This window comes from Pocillopora damicornis, chromosome 3, assembly GCF_964200805.1.
Source record: "Pocillopora damicornis chromosome 3, jaPocDami1.2, whole genome shotgun sequence".
Taxonomy (NCBI): Eukaryota; Metazoa; Cnidaria; class Anthozoa; order Scleractinia; family Pocilloporidae; genus Pocillopora; species Pocillopora damicornis.
In genome coordinates this window covers 30,892,586-30,909,446 of record NC_142672.1, presented here as the reverse complement: position 1 = coordinate 30,909,446, position 16,861 = coordinate 30,892,586, and the positions used below count along the sequence as shown (strand labels likewise).

Sequence of the window (16,861 nt, the reverse complement as noted above, 5' to 3'; positions counted from 1 at the left end):
CTACCAATTAATCATAAAAATTACAATTTCCGGGAAAAAAAAAAGAATACGCCAAGTTATGAAAGAAAGGGAAAATTTGCTCTAAGAGACTGACAAAGGAAATAAAATAAAATCATCGTTCATGGGGAAAAATTCTCCATTTTGATAAATCCCCAACAGTACACCATGGTCTTGTCATGTTTGACACGGTTGTGTGGTGCATAACTTGAATTGTGTCGTAGCAGCTGGTTTTTAAGCATGCAACTTTATTCAGTTTCAACTCTAATAATTGCATATTGTTTAATGAAGAGGTTTGACACACTGATCTCTCACACAGTATATAATGAGTTGTTAGGAATGAAATAGTAACAATAAAATTAGAAATAGCTACCACTCTGTGACTGAAACAAGTTACTGAAGCTTGGACGACGACGACGACGGCGAATTTCGCGAATGAAAAGATTTTAAACGTATGATTCAAATGGTTATTTTTCAAGAATATATCAAATGTGCCTTAAGGCATAAGAATTACCTCTCGGTTTAAAATTTTAAAGGGCCTGGAAAAAGCTTCTGTCAACACTCCTGCGTTGCAAGCATTTTTAAATATAAACGTTGTGGATTCGTGATAACGGTGTCACTACTAACAGTGTCATCACTCATTTTTAGGGCGCCGCAGCTCGACTTCACCCATAAGAGCCAGCTTTGCTAGTTATAAAAAACACATAGGCAAGTTTACATATGTTAGCCACGTACAGATAAAACGCTTAAATTGATCTTCGTTGCAATCTTCAGTCGTTAGAAAATTCGAAGTAAGTCTGAAATAAGTGGAAAATTCCGACAAGAAGATATTACTGGTCAAAAAATAAAAAACAACTGATCAAAAACGTGTTCATAGACTCATAAAATCAGCCTTACAATTTGAAATCGATTAAATTGTTGAAGCAAACTTTGACTTCATTTTGGAATATAAAGAAAACTCAGGCAGCTAGATATCACGCAAGTAATTATCACTTATAAAAATTCCCTTCGCTAATTCCCCTCACATTACAACTGCAGTTCAAGATTGTTCAAAGATTCAAAGTCTTGAGAAAAAGCCCCTATTCCCACTGCTTGGTGCTGCATGCGAGTGCAATATTTTCCAAAATTAGACTTTGCTGGTAGACCGAACTTCTACAGAAAGTGCTTTGGTTCTGGTCAAGGAATGAATGTAAATCGTGAATGACATCTGAGCTCAGTTGTCGCCTTTGAATATAAACTTCTCCAACTGCATCATGGGATATTCCACACACACTGACACAATAAAGGCCACTGCATACGAAATGCCGAGTACACCGACATAAAAGAATGCCTAGAGACCAAACAAAGACAGTTATTCTCACACCTACAAACCTTAAGACATTACTCCGGAAAAGGCGGCAGCCACTATGCTTCTCGGGTCCATGGTCAAAATTGGAATGGAAAGCTAATATAAACGTAGCTTCCAAGAGATAACATAAAGTGTTCGCTACAAGGTTTCATTTTTCATATGGAGCGCTTTTCGATTGAGTGTCGTAAAACCAAAACCAAGTTGAACGTAATCAAACGAGTCAATTAGAAGAAGGAAAATATCGCAAGCAGCCAAGAAAACTACTTAAAGCGCGGGAAAACGCGGGTAACCAAGTCGAAAGTGGTTTCATTAACGGATCCGCTTTTTGGTTAAGAAGGTGGCGCGAAATTCTCGACTAATCACAAAGCAAAGTAAAGCAGACCAAAGCAATCCCTGATTGCTTTGGACACTCAAATAAAAATTGTTACATTTTTCACAACTAGCCATTAGGATGATAAATATATACCTGCCAATTTATTGGGGGTCAAAAGCGCGAGCTTCTTATCGTTATGATGCCAGCGTTTTCACCCAATGTCGGTGTTGTCCCTCACCTAAAATTTCTCTGACATTTTTCCTGGCTCACTGTAGAATTAAGATGTACTAGATGACCCACTTACCATATGCACATCAGAATATGCCCGAACAGTCTCAAAAGACTGAAACATAGCGAAGATGATGATGGGGTGAACCAGATAGGCACAGTACGTCAGCCGGCTCAGTGGAATCCAGAATCGAGCCGACAGGAATTTATTCACCAAACCTTGCAACAGAAACAAACCAAAAAAAATTGTTTTTCAATGCAACATTGAAAGATACGCTAGATATGACCATAAAAATCACCTGAAATCGTTGGCTCGATAGCCAGGCATGCAAACTGTTAAGGTCACATCTCAGTGACCTTAAGTAACACCAACTGTCCCTTTAGACCATCGATTACCCGGGAAGGGAAGATTGTTTATTTTTGTACAAAACTATGGATGAATTGTCACCTGTACACGGATTAATCCCTGCATTCCGAGGTCACTTAGAGACCTGTCGTTTATACAGGATACTTGACAAAATCTAGGCTGTTCTGCACTAGACAAAAATAAACCTCACACTACTGGACTTGCCATTTGCAGGAATTGGACTACTTCTGTAATCCAGTAGGTTTTTTTTACAGACAGATCCTTGACTAAAGTTAATAATGAACAGTTCATTTAGCATTGTAAAATGATTCTTCAAAACCTTGACTGGGTCCCTTAAAACGATCTCCCAATGAACACAAATACTCTCTGAGTTCTATCATCCTTCTCATAATGTTGCAAACAGAATTAAATCACAGTAGAAAATAGGGGCGAAGTTAGTTATCGAAAAGACCCTTGAGAAACGAGGTGATTATATACTGAGCTGGCATTTTAAAATCTATTGTAATTTCTGCACTTCCTTTGACACTCAGCCAGTTATCAATCAAGACGTACCTCCAAGCCCATTATGGCAAGCAAAAATCACCCAGGCTAGTGCAAGGCTCCATGCAAACCTTGAGAAAGTTCCGTATATGATATTCTCAGCGCGAGAGAATTGCACGGGATTGTCTTTCCTTATGACTCTGTACTGACCATACAGAGTAGACAGGGCGAGAGCGATAGCAACACACCAGCCAGCCATGTTGATCAAGTACGTCTGAACCTTCAATAAATTTTATAACAGTCAGGAATCAACTTTGTATCGTGGGAGTCTAACAACGTTTTTTTTTTTTGGGGGGGGGGGAGGGGACCAGGGGACCAGGGGACCATCCTTATGAACCTAGTCAGACCTAGTCTGTAACTCTCCCGGCTTTCAGCTGCTGTACATGGCAAGAAGAATTTCGTACCACAACAAAACATCACCTTCTGAGTGATAAGATGATCTTATTTCTTAAACCCACCTGAAGTAGTTTTTTTGGAAGAAGTTACTGGTTAATCACTCCTTGGCAGACAAATAAAGAACCATGGAGAGAGACATGCAGACCGACAGTAGGAGATATATACAAACCAACACACAGCCAGACAAATACACTGACAGACAGAACAGACAAAGGGATAGACACAAAAAACAGACAACATAATTTGGTTTTAATCAACGTGGTTAATAATGTTATTGGCCTCTGTAAAGAGCTTCAAAACTGACGTTCGCCCATGAGCCCTTCGTCAGAGCGAATAGAGGGATTTTGGGTTGTGTGTGTATGAAAGACAGACTGACTGACTAACAGACTGACTGAATGACCACCTGACGGATTGGCTTACTGACTGACTGACTGACTAACTGACTGACTAACTAACTGACTGACTAACTGACTGACTGACTGACTGGCAGACTGGCTGACTGGCTAACTGACTGACTAGTGAACTAACAGACTGACTGACTGACTGACTAACTGACTGACTGACTGACTGGCAGACTGGCTGACTGGCTAACTGACTGACTAGTGAACTAACAGACTGACTGACTGACTGACTGACTAACTGACTGACTGACTGACTGGCAGACTGGCAGACTGGCTGACTGGCTAACTGACTGACTAGTGAACTAACAGACTGACTGACTGACTGACTGACTGACTGACTTACTGACTGACTGACTTACTGACTAACTGACTAACTGACTAACTGACTAACTGACTTACGACTAGCTGATCGACTGACTAGCTGACTGAAACAGGCCAGCAAACTGACCTCAACTAGCAACGGAAACACAACTCTGACTGTTCTTCTAGTGAATTGCCCATCAACATGTATGTGACAAGATTGCCAATTAAGTACCTTTCTAGGAAGTCTCCAGTCCTTTACGTGAAGAAGTAAGTAGCCAGTTACCATGCCAACAAGATACGGTGAAATACGACAATAAGGCTTTTCGTAAGTCAGAGACATGGAATCCACATGTTTCAGGCTGCAAAATCAATAGATAAATACACATTGTTGATCGCCAAGCGATTCTCGCCCATGCGAATACTAGATAATTTGGTTTTATCAACTGAGTTAATAATGTAAATTGCTGAAGCTGACGTTTCGAGCATTAGCCCTTCGTCAGCTTTAGAAACTCTTTACGGTGACCAATTTAAATTATCAACTCAGTTGACATAAAACCAAATTATCTTGTAACACCTCCTTCGACGCCACACCTGAGTTTCTTGAGAAACTTACCCCCTTTATTTGCAGCAGATACTAACTGAGTCAACCAATCAAGGTTGGTGATTTTTCCACGTGACTTTTCAAAACGATACATTAAAATACACCTCACAAGTGCAAAGGTGAAAGAGCAGACAAAAGAGGGAGTTCTCACGTTTCTTCCTGAGCTGCTTTACTAAGCATAACGGCAGCAATGTTGTAATGTGCATATATAACAGCTGTGGTGACGAAACTGATGCTCAGTAAGCACGCAACAATCACAATCAATCCTCGAAGACGAAACCTAAGAAGAAACAAACAAGAACAGAAGATGACTAAGCCTTGGCTTAGATTTCCTAATCCATAGAGAATGAAGTCCTTTGCATAGAAGAAAACGTATTTCCAAGGAAAACATTAAATTAGTTTTTCCCTATTTTTCCCTGTTATTCAACATTTACTTTTCAGCAAACGGAGAGGTTCATCTCATCTAGTCAAAAATTGATGAAATGTCATTGCATTTTACTGTCTTTAGATTTTCGTAAACTTCCAGAGAAAACATCTTCAACGGTTGAAGGAAGTGAAAGGTATAATTTGCGAAGACGGGGATGTGGAGGAAAATGATACCCGCCTGGACAAAGTAGACTTATTCCTAAGACACAGGAGCTTTTGCAAGAGACCGGCCGTAAATGTCAGCTCCATCATTTATACGAACTTTTCTTTTCAGTACCAGATGTACTCTCTCTTCAATTCATACCTGTACGCTACGAAGAGTACAGCGGGAGCAATGATGTGAAACTGCATGTCATTCGCTAAGTACCAGGCCCAACCAAAGCACTGTAGAGAAAAACATCGGCAGTTATGGCCACAATTCCATTGGACACATACAAAAAACTTACAGAGGAAAACATCGTACATCCATTTGGAGTACTCAAAAAACTGCAGTTCTGGCCACAATTCTTCTGGCCACATTTAAAAACAGGCAGAAGGTCCTCGACGCTGCCTTAAGGCCTGGCCAAACGCACGCTACATTTCAACGCAAAATCTTGCAACATTGTTGCGAGCAATGTGTTGCACACTTTTGGCCACCCTGTAGCAACACGTTGTGACATGTTGGATGGTTTTGGACCAAGTTGAAAATGGTCAAAGTTTTGTTGCAACATTTTTGGACGTTGCAAGATGTTACGCGCGTTTAATCAGCTTCTTCACGATTAAACAATGTTGCAGGACATCGCGTTGAAATGCCCAAAAAATTGCTCTGACTGACGTAAGGGAAGCAAAGGCAGGAGGGAAGTCCTGAACTCCTGATTCAGTCTCACGCATCACATGTATTAAAGGAGGATTCCAATCTTCCTTTAGTGGAGGTTTTCGCCGGACACACTGGTTCATAATGCAAGAATTACGCTCGCCTATCTGCACAATTCACACATCACCCGTTTTAGCCTTAATCGCGTGTCACGTATAAATACTTTGCCACCCTCTAATGTTAATACTTCAGGAAAAATCTCACCGATGCATTCATGCTAGTTGGATAGAAGTTGTTAATGTAGAGTAAGTTGGTCCACCAATACTTGTCGCACGGGTTCTTTGCCTGTGCTTGATACCAAAGAGGGCCGTCACCAAGAAATCCATTCAGTTTGTCGTAAAACAACAAAACGAACATGTAAGCTGGAGTTAATCTGGGGAAAGATATGGAAAAATCCATTACACGAGGATCACTACCCAAACTTGTTATAAAAAACTATCACAATGCATCAGGCACTGACCTAGAGAGAGCAAATTATCAATGTCTACCTGAATGAAAATCATTTAAACGTAAAAAAAGCTTCATAAACCATTGGGAAATTGTTTCTATCCCAGCCATTACGAAGGTGGATGAAAATTTGACACTTATGGCAGTTCTGAGGTTCCAACCTAAGCGCTGGGAAATTATCTGCAAATGTCCTTCGAATCCAAGTACGGACGCCACCATTTTGAAATATCTCAGTAACCTGGCCGCATACGCAAAACCACAACGCCGCACGTCACAAATAACTTCTGCTTTAGTCATAACTACAATTATAGACAAAAGCAATTAAAACCGTCTTTCTATGTGGCTCCTAACTACTGAAACTCAGCCTGTTGGTAATCTCCTCTACAGCCATCGACTTGGTTTGTTACGCAACATATCACGAAGATCTTTGAGGTTTGTAAATAGACTAAGAGAGATGATAAATTTGGAAGTGTTTCAACCTGTGGACTTAACGATGACGAATTTAAAAATTGTCAAGCGAGGAAAAGACTTACCTCCAAAAACGATGGAAGTAGTACTTAAAAAGTGGCAGCTGTCCATTTTTCTTCTCCATGTGACGCAAAGACAAATACGAAACCAGGAGACCACTGTGAAAAAAAAAAAAGGTTAATTACATAAACTGCTGTGTTTTACAATTAAGAAGTTCTTTTTCTGAAAGAAGCCGTAACAGCACACGCGTAAAATTACGACAATTTTCCACGAGTTTGACACCGACAATCAGCTGCTGACACGTAACTTACCTTTTGCGCCAATCTGTCAGGTTAATGAATGAATGACAAAGCCTTCACCATTCTCCATCTGACGTCGTTTATCGAAATTTTCTCGGATAATGGCTGCTAACAACACTGAATAATTCGTATCGCTTACAAAAGATGACGTAAAAATTTTCCCAGAAGCGGAAGAAAACCAAAATAATAGAAAAACCTAGTTTTGCTCGGCTTTGGCAATGGCATTTTCCGCCGATTTTTTGTTCTTGTTGCGCCTACGCAGTTAACGACCTTTTTTCGCAGATTGTGGATCCATTCATTCATTCATTCATTAAGTCGAGTTTCTTATTGATAAAAACGTATTTTGTTTATACACTAAACAAAATAATACACTGTTGCTTTTAGATGTGGAATTTCTCTTCTCGTGTTTAACTCGATATCTTACGCGTTCGCTGTGCTCACTCGTGAGCTACCGAGTTGAACACTAAAAGAGAAATTCCATATCTACGTGCGTCTGTGTATTATTCTCTATTTAATACATGAGATGTAAGCACACAGTAATAACTAAAACACCCTTCTGCATAATACCATCGCAAATTGCCGATGATAAGAAGTATCCTCTACCGGTAAAGAGAGTGGCCTTTAAAAACGTTAGGGAAACGACTCCTTCATTAGGATTGGGCGACAACAAACCACAGATCTCTTAGACTTGCAATTATACTGATGTATTAAAAGAGTAGAAATAAATAAAAAATTGCGAAGGGCAGCCTTGTGAAGTGTCTTGATTACCCCTATGCATTATGAACATCTCCCTTAGAAAGAAATAAATACAAAAATTACACCATAAACTAAATAAGGTAGCCGTCTACTACATACCTCAGGAAGAAGAAACTGTCCACCGAAAAGGTAGCATTGCCAATAGCTTCAAACGTAAATCGTTGTATGATTTGGAGCAGGAGGAGGAGGTTACCTACAGATTAAAAAAAAAAAAAGAGAAAAATACGAATGATGTACGGTACTTCGTACCCGTGGAAAGATCTAGCTTGAAATATGCCATTCGCAGGTGAATCGAATAGTAAACATTAAAGGAAAAAGACAAGGAGAGACTCCAATTCTAGCGATTTTATTGTACTCCAACTGGCGGTTTTATTGTGCGCTTCGCAGCAACAAGCGGCGAGGCTGACAATTTTCCGTCCCAGATCAATTGCGGCTTCGCCGCTTATTTTCATGGCTCCGCCAATTGTAGGCTCGATAGAGTGCGGAAAAAACAAAACCAAAGAAATCACAACTGCGAGTCAGTACAAAGGACAATAAAATCCACGTTTTTCTTCCTCTATTTCTTTACCGAGCTTAAAAAACATATCATCTTTCTTATTTTTCCTACTCAAGATTAGTTTTCACTTTGAATCTGTTTGGTTGAAAAATTAAACGTATTTTTTACAAAATCACGGCGAAGTAGAGCAAAACCAAACCCATACAATTGTCAACAGTCGATCAAAAATTGCTTTATGAAGTGAACAATACTTACTCATAGCTGATACAGTTTGAAACCCATACACATGTCCCAGGATCACCCACCACATACTCATCACTCTCATTCCATTGATCGACGTGATGGCACTGGCAGGGACTTTGGTGTCCATAATACGGCTTGTGTTTTTAATTAATGAGAAACACAGAAAAAACTGCACCACTACATCTATGAGAATGTAACAGAGATAGAAGATAGAAGAAATAAGGATTGAATTTATTTCATCAACGATTTTTGAGGAGTGGTTCCAGTGCACGGTAAACCGAAAGTATTTGCTTGTTCTAGTTTCTTGATCAGTGGACCCTCGTAACATATCTGACCCCTATCTTCCTTGTCATAAATAAATTAGCGTATCTGAGTGCCAAAAATTCCACAATGTCAAGAAAATCTGAAACCGACCAAGGCTGCCTGAACTTCGCTAAAAAATATGAACAAAAACTGAAGAAGAAGCAAACATGTTCGATGTGCGAGCAACGACGCCCGAGACCTAGACGATCAGAAGAAAAAAAAACCTACTAGTAATGGCCCAAGCGAACGTTTGTGAGCAATGGACGCCATGTTACGCGTTACGCCATTAAAGTGGATGCTAAAATTCGCAAAAAATATAATTCTCGGGTTTTCTTCAAAAATTTAGGTTTGTTGAATGTATTATTATTTCTTTTTTTATCTTGGAGAGTTAAGTTTGAACGTGATACGTGATAATGGTGAACTCGCAAATTGTGTTCTTGTGCGGCTAGTACCTATTGCATCCCTGGATCGTGCAACTGATCTTTTTGTTTTCAACTACGACTCTATTTGCAATTTTGAAGAGCCAAACAGAGGTTCTTGCCTTTTGAAAATCCTACTTCAAGGACTTCTGTTCAAATTCAACGGCAAAGAAGTTCGTAAAAAGAAAAATACGGTTAGAGCTGCACTCACAAATAAGGAAGTACTGCTATGACAGACCCATCCTTAGGAATAAATTGATCAACAGGCTCACTTCTTTGAAGGGAAGAAAACGCTATCTACTGGATAAAGATATCTATATATTATGGATAGCGCAGTATGATCCGATGAAAAGCGATTCATCCGTTAGATAGCGTTGTCCTAGAGGGTCCTCTACTTACTTGGCTCACCTTTCCTCTGGGGAAAACTTGAAAGCCTGGAAGATGCACTAATTGCCACTTCAGGGGATGGGTTCAAAAATTGCGTGGTGTCACTGCTATGCGTGCCACTTCCTGTGAATGAATCAGGAACATCACCTTCAAGTGTTACCAGGGAGTCATCTCTGATTGGCATGAAGCCATTGCTTTTGTTGACAGGTGCGGAGGGTTTCTTCGAAAAGCTTATAAAAATGTCGCAAAGTGTTCCAACAAGGCAGAGACACAGGATTAGACCACACAAGATCCTGTGAACAGTTATTAAAATTATTAATAATAAGAATAATGATGTTTTAATCATCTTGAAAACTACATGACATCTGATTAAAGTGTTTGATTACATGCAAATTATTTTCAAACCCTTTTGTTTGTAAACTAATATCTGAACAATAACTATTCTCTGTGTTTAAAAAAAGTGCAAAACATTGGTTATAATTTGATTATTAGGAAAGAGGCCACTTAACCAGTACATACATTGTTTCCCTCACACCCGTTATTTGGTCTTGTCACACAACACCATATATTCCTCATTGGGAGAGTGCATTGCATGATGAGACCAAATAATGGTTGTGAAAGAAACTAAGCTAACTACCGTTCCTCCAACAGAGAGAAAACAAAAATTATTTGTCTACCATAAGTTGCCTCAAAAATATAATTCTACATAATTTTCACAACAAAAAGCAAACTGAAACTTTGATGTATTTCCAATATACCCTAACCAAGGATATGCTGTGATCTCCAATAAGTGAAGATACATTGAACAAGAGAAAAGGATAATATTTCAAAGAGGGCTTCTTGATTGGTTTTTATCTATCTGGACTTTGACCTGTATGTGTGAGAAATATGTGATAAATGCAGGTTGTTTACAAGGAATTAACACACTAGTTGGTTGAGTCCAAGGTAGCTAAAAGACAATTTTATTAGTAAGTCAAAACATGGGAGAATTGCTTGGAAAATATACCATCAGTAGCATTTAGTTCCATGTGAATTTTTTTCAATGGGGTTGGACAATATGGTTATAATACCTGATTAAATGCAGGTTGTTTACAAGGAAACAACACATGATGGAGCAAAGTCTAATTTGGTAAAATAGAATTTGATCAGTGGAATACAATTCAAGCACATGAAAAATTGCCTAATGGTTATGTAATGCAGTGATTTGGTATGTTCTGATTAGACTTTGGATGTTGTTTTCATAGTACATGATGGAATGTAAGTTGATCAACATGTGAATTGCGTGTAAAGGAGCAGAAAAAACACGTTTTAACTTTAAAATGATACAAAAAGTTATATGCCAACCTTTCATACCCTGGTAAATCTCAACCTCAACTGTCGAGGCTCTCGCAAAGGACACAAACCACTACACTTATCAATATTAGCCCAAAATTTATGGTTTATGTCATTTTTTGTGCACAGCCCCTTGATTCCATGACATCATTTGCAAAAAAGCTGTGATATGATTGACATGAGATACATACCCTAAATGCTGTGACTGGTGTGAGATATCTAAATGCTGTGATATAATTGGTGCAAGATACATACCCTAATGCAGCAATCTGATTGGTGCAAGATACATACCCAAATGCAGCAATGTGATTGGTGCTTACAACATACCACTTTGTACACTAACATAGTTATTTTTTTTTTTATTAAATGAAAATAACTCAATAAAAATTCTTGCATGTACTTACAGAGTGAGTATTACTCCAGTTGTGTATTCTGATTTCTTCTGACAGTAAACAGCTTTGCCACTTGGTGGCAGTCCATATCCTTTCTGAGGCCTTAATTCTACCTCTGTCCTATTCATATACTTATTGATTCCTATGTGGAAATAAAAAAATAATAATAAAACCAAGACTTAACTACTCAAAAATTCTGACATTCCAGCTTTCACCTGACTTGTACTATCTTGGGAATACTACCTTACTAGACTAAGTATAAAAATTGTGATTGTACACACCTGTAAACATATCTTGCAGTCCTGCTGTAACATCCTTTTCACTGCATTGTTTTGGAGCACAAATACCCCAGCGCACAGGAATAGACTAGTCAGGTAACAAAGACAAATGATGACTGCATGCACAGTTATGTACCATCTAAGCTCACTCATTACATCCTACAGGGTTTATTAACCACCGGATATTGGATAAATCTCTAATTGTTGATTCTCAAAGGCCTGAGTTGTTTATTTTACTTCAGCTGTGCTCAGTATTCTATCTTTGCTTAAAACCTTTCACTCCCAGTTCTCATTAGAAATGCTGCTTACTGTCTGCTATACAATTCTTCCAATGTAAGTTCTGAGCATTTGGTATTGGATCAACTGACAATCCCCTGATTTAGCAGAAAATGCTTTAAAATCTTGGAAAAGTGGAATAGGTAAATAAGTTTCTTTAGTTATTATAATACAATAGATTTAAAATGTTTTGTAAGAACTCAATCAAATATTTTTAATTCATAATTTAACATTGTGTTAAAATTTATATACTACTAACCTCAGTAATAGTTAGGGGAGGCTGTGGAAAAGCCACATAGGCCAAACAATAGTGGGCATCAGGAATACTTTCAGTACACTCACTGTAAGATCCTAACCAACCAGTGTTACCCAGAAAAAGTCCACTTTGAGGTTTACCAATAGCATCCAAATCTGAAGTAAATAGACCGCCACCAGCTATTGTAAGTTGATATGTACTACTAGTATTTTAACTATCAATGTATAGTAGTGTAGTTATCAAAATGATTGACTTTACCACAATAACCATTATCACCATTTAGAACACCATATCTCAACTGAGACAACACAATAAGATCAGCCAATGATGCAACAGCCAAGATAAACTTCTTGCAATATAAAAAAATGTAAAATAGTTGCAGATGAAAGACTAAAAAAATTAAACAATCTATCAATTTTTGTCTAAAAAACCTGAACACAGTGCTGGTTTATCTGTCTCCCATTCCCACACATAATTAGCAGTTGCAATCAGCGTTTCGCCGGGGGGCTGGCTCTTGTCCACAATGGCGGGGTGTCCGTAATAGTGAGGTGTCCGCAAGGCGAGAATCGACTGTATTTAGTGACAAAACCATTAGCTGAACTACTATTCATTCTAAGAGTGCCAGTTTGCTACTCGCAGTCTAAGAGTGTTATCTCTCAATCGAAATACACTTAAAACAATGACTCAAGTTCGTCTCTCAATATTTGAAAGTCATACTCTGTGAGAGTATCGACGAAATTCGAACGGATCGTCTGGAGTACAGGCGATCGATAGCGGATTCTACCAGACGGTGTAGTACGTTGCACAAACCTCAGGGGTAGTTAAACTGCTACAATTTATTTATAGTCGTCGCCTCAGAGAGTTGACCCTTTAAGAAGTTGACAGAAACCACCGTACGCAAATACGTTGTTCCTTTACTCAGGTATAAAATTAAATTCAATCGAGCTACCGAAATTATCCATAGTGTTTAATCGACCTTAAAGGGATCAGAGAACATTGAGACCAAGAGAAGTATTCAGCGATCAGTTTCCTCTTTGGTCGTGAGATAAAGGTAAAAAAAAGATATCACGATTTTTTGATCACCTGACATCTAATATCAAAACCGGTTCACATGACATCATGCTAAAGATAGAACTGGACGGTTCGTACAGAAAAAAAGGTTAGGCAAAGTTTATAAGGGGAGTTAAGTTGGTCATTTTGTCACGCAACTATTAAGGCTAATATTCGAGATTCCTAACCGAAAAGTTGGAAATTAGACACGTCATACTCACAACTATAGAATAGCGGCGAACTGAACGATGAAAGTTTCTGGACGATAGCTTGGCACTCTTCGGAGACGTCTGAGAAATTAAATTTCGGGAGTGGAAATGGGAATGGAAAGCCAAACTGCCGGGCGATGTGACTGTTGCCTTCCCAAACGGATCCAGGAGATGAAGATGAACATCTCTGAAGCACAGAAAAGGTGACGAACACAGCAAAGGATTTAACAGCAGCTGTCTTCGTTGTTGCACAACTCGCCATGATGAGGCCGGACGATGAGCCGTAACGAAATGTGATGTCATGACGATGAGAAAGCGTATAACACTCGATAACTGAGAGAGAGAGACTGGAAACGACAGCTATTCTTGGAGATTGCGATTAGGCCCTATGTGAGCAACGCGAATCAACGAAAGGTTTGTAAGGGAATTTGACACTTGGATGTAACGAAATGCTCGTCCGTGAACAACTTGAGACGACGAAATAGAATCAGCAATCGAGCTAGAACGCAATCTTGAAAAACTAACGACAAACGCCCTGAACAGTCTTGGAAAGTAAAATAAATCATGAAAATATTTTACTTGTTTGTTTCTCTTTGGTGGTTAATATGATTAATGTGAGAAAAAGAAAATGTAACAACGTAAGTTATTTGGTATTTCTGTCTATTTTTCTCTCTCTCTCTTTTTTTTTCCATTTCGGTGAATTTCTGTATGTTTGATTTTTATACAAGAGGGTGAATCTTTTAAACCCCTTACAGAACCCCAAGACCCTCTCCCCTTTAACTTTCTATACGCCCACTGGCAAAGAATGTCCATATGGAAAAAAGTGTCCATGAAACTACTTTACAGCTTCAGCGGAGTGCTTGCAGCGTAGCGCCATAAGTAAGATAATATGGTAAGTCATCAAGACGCGAAAACATAATCATGACGTTGGGACTGTGTCCGTCCGTCGCAACATTATGCTCTTTCATGTCTGTGTTACATGCGACTTGAAACTATTCTTTGCAGCACTCAATAAGATATCTCATATTCTCGTTCCAAATTGACCAAGGATGAAAGTATAAGTAGCTTATAGAGTGTTCTGGAACAACATTGAACGTTGCAGTCTGATTGTCCGGGTGGGAGTAGTTCTGAGGAGGACTGTTGTCGTTAATAGTAACTATCCTTTCGACAACCTCAGCGGAAATCATCATTAGTGTCGAGTCTCGACACAAATCTACGTCGATCACTTTAGTTTTTACAGTAGTTTTTTACAGGTCATATTTGTGCACTCCTCTACAGACCACCTAAAATGAAGGAAAATTGATTGATATTTACAAATAGCGGTCTATTTTCTTGAGATGTGGATGCGATCGGCAAACCTCAAAGTGGACTTTTTCAGGGGAACACTGGTTGGTTAGGATCGCACAGTGAGTGTACTGAAACCATACCTGATGCTCATTATTGTTTGGCCTATCTATTTCCAAAATAAGACTCTACTGGTAGACTGAAATTTTACAGAAAATGGTTCTCTGGTCAAGGAATGAATGTAAATCGTGAGCTACCCTGAGGAAAATAATCCGCTTTCGACTCCTTTGTCCCTACGGAAGTCTAATTTGGAGCATATCAACTTCTCATTACTCTAAAAGGTAATTCTCCCCATGGATCACTGACATTACCCAAGAGAATATTCTCTTGGATTACCGTATTCGCTATTTATGAGAATTTTTTAATTCATAGTAAAAACACCTTTCCCTCATCAGCTAGCACGCGATAGAAATCGAGAACAAAGAATCTAATTGTTTTAGTACAAATCTAGTGGTCATTCCAAACGTAACAACAAGAGAGGCTTGTTGTTCACACCCACACACTATTTGGGTAATCACTTTACTCACTGCTCAATCACAGAAAAGATGGCGAGTAACGAAATCTAGTAAGTTTATCCTAATTCTTAATATCTACCTGCTCATCAATTAATGGCCGGTAAAAGGAGAATTTTTTAACTAATCACTTAAGTTCTAAATTGCAACTATTTTCGCAGCCAAGGATTACAACCCAGGCCTTCAAACCGAAATATTCCTGATCTAGAAATGCATACATTTTGAATTACTATCATGCAAATCACAACTGTTTCCTGCGTTAGCATTTGCGCAAAATCCTTTGGCTTCTGGGTGTTAGTTTCGAAACGCTTAGTTAATACACATTTTATTATCGTTTTTGTTCTGGTTCATTTCTATCAATAAGTCTTTCAATAGTTAATGATTATTACACAATAAGTGTTTTTATCTCCGATCAATTCCCATTTAAGTACACGTGTAAAGATTCTATTTCAATCGCAACTGAATCACTGCTACAAAATCATCGCTGCAAAATCGTAACTGCTAGATAATCGCTACAAGCTATTTGCTACCATTAGGAGCTAGACCAAAGTAAGTATCTATTTCTTTAACATTTACGTTGTTTACCTTTTGTATTTGTTATTGGTGTAGTTCTCGTATACAGTTTTCCGTGCAATCGTTTCATTTTTAGTTAGGTTAATGTTACATTTCGCAACGCATTTTTCTTAGTTTAGTTCATGTTGTATTTTCTTTTAGTTCGAACCACACACACACACGCAACCTCAACCGCTACTCTTATCGAGCAAATTTCGTCTTAGCGCTATCATCCAAAAACAATAAAGATCACTGTGTGCGTTCGAATTGTCCGCTCATTCTCTTAGGTAACCTTTTGAGGTTACATTGAGGACAAAGTCAGATGCTAACAACAAAAAATGTTAAAAGCGACTAATTATCAAAAATTATTAATTGCATTGGATGTATTGTGATGACCATAATGATGATCATAACAATACGTGTCAGTGTTAGAATAGTGCATCAACGAATGAAGTGTGCGAGACACTTGCTTCCAGCCATGACATCTGAGCTCAGTTATCGCCTTTGAATATTAACTTCTCCAGCTGCATCATGGGATATTCCACACACACTGACACAATAAAGGCCCCTGCATACGTAATGCCAAGTACACCGACATAACAGAAAGCCTAGAGACCAAACAAAGACAGTTACTTTTAAACCAGCAAACCGCGATACATTAATCCGGAAAAGGCGACGGCCTTTATATTTCTCGGGTCCATGGTCAAAATCATTTTTGCTGGAATGGAAAGCTAATATAAACGTAGCTTCCAAGAGATAACATAAAGTGTTCGCTACAAGGTTTCATTTTTCATATGGAGCGCTTTGCGATTGAGTGTAGTAAAACCAAAACCAAGTTGAACGTAATCAAACCAGTCAATCAGAAGAAGGAAAATATCGCTAACAGCCAAGAAAACTACCTAGAGCGCGGGAAAACGCGGGTAACCAAGTCGAAATTGGTTTCAGTTATGGATCTACTGATTGGTTGAAAAAGTGGCGTAAGTTTATCGACCAATCACAAACCAAAGTAAAGCAAACCAAAGCAATCCCGGATTGTTTTGGACACTCAGATAAAAATGGCTCCATTTTT

At 38.7% G+C, this 16,861-nt stretch overlaps 3 protein-coding genes across 3 annotated transcripts in view; 1 reads left to right on the top strand and 2 right to left on the bottom strand.

Moving 5' to 3' along the window:
• Positions 1–16,861, top strand: part of LOC113680733 (EGF and laminin G domain-containing protein) — a 438,917-nt gene that overhangs the window by 35,235 nt on the left and 386,821 nt on the right. The gene's annotated exons all lie outside the window — the stretch shown is intronic.
• Positions 229–13,713, bottom strand: LOC113665077 (nose resistant to fluoxetine protein 6). Its single transcript, XM_089200704.1, has 15 exons — positions 13,397–13,713; positions 12,129–12,280; positions 11,597–11,681; positions 11,328–11,457; positions 9,604–9,884; positions 8,495–8,665; positions 7,843–7,936; positions 6,754–6,846; positions 5,978–6,146; positions 5,225–5,304; positions 4,646–4,774; positions 4,126–4,252; positions 2,806–3,013; positions 1,963–2,105; positions 229–1,327 (listed from the first exon to the last, which is right to left on the bottom strand). Exons 1-15 carry the CDS (start codon positions 13,644–13,646, stop codon positions 1,211–1,213), a joined length of 2,229 nt encoding a protein of 742 aa, XP_089056830.1. The 5' UTR covers positions 13,647–13,713; the 3' UTR covers positions 229–1,210.
• Positions 15,069–16,861, bottom strand: part of LOC113665083 (O-acyltransferase like protein) — a 17,869-nt gene continuing 16,076 nt past the window's right edge. The window contains exon 16 of the mRNA XM_089200703.1: positions 15,069–16,400. Coding sequence (XP_089056829.1) covers positions 16,284–16,400 — 117 coding nt within the window. The 3' untranslated portion in view covers positions 15,069–16,283. The remainder of the gene's footprint in view (positions 16,401–16,861) is intronic.

What these genes read in the sequence shown, in the direction of transcription:
- LOC113665077 (XM_089200704.1), bottom strand. Translation starts at nt 13,646, where the DNA reads ATGGCGAGTTGTGCAACAACGAAGACAGCTGCTGTTAAATCCTTTGCT. An exon ending in TTCGCCGCTATTCTATAGTT is followed by an intron (nt 12,281 to 13,396) that starts GTGAGTATGACG and finishes TATTTACTTCAG; the next exon opens with ATTTGGATGCTATTGGTAAA. An exon ending in ACTGCAAGATATGTTTACAG is followed by an intron (nt 11,458 to 11,596) that starts GTGTGTACAATC and finishes ATTTCCACATAG; the next exon opens with GAATCAATAAGTATATGAAT.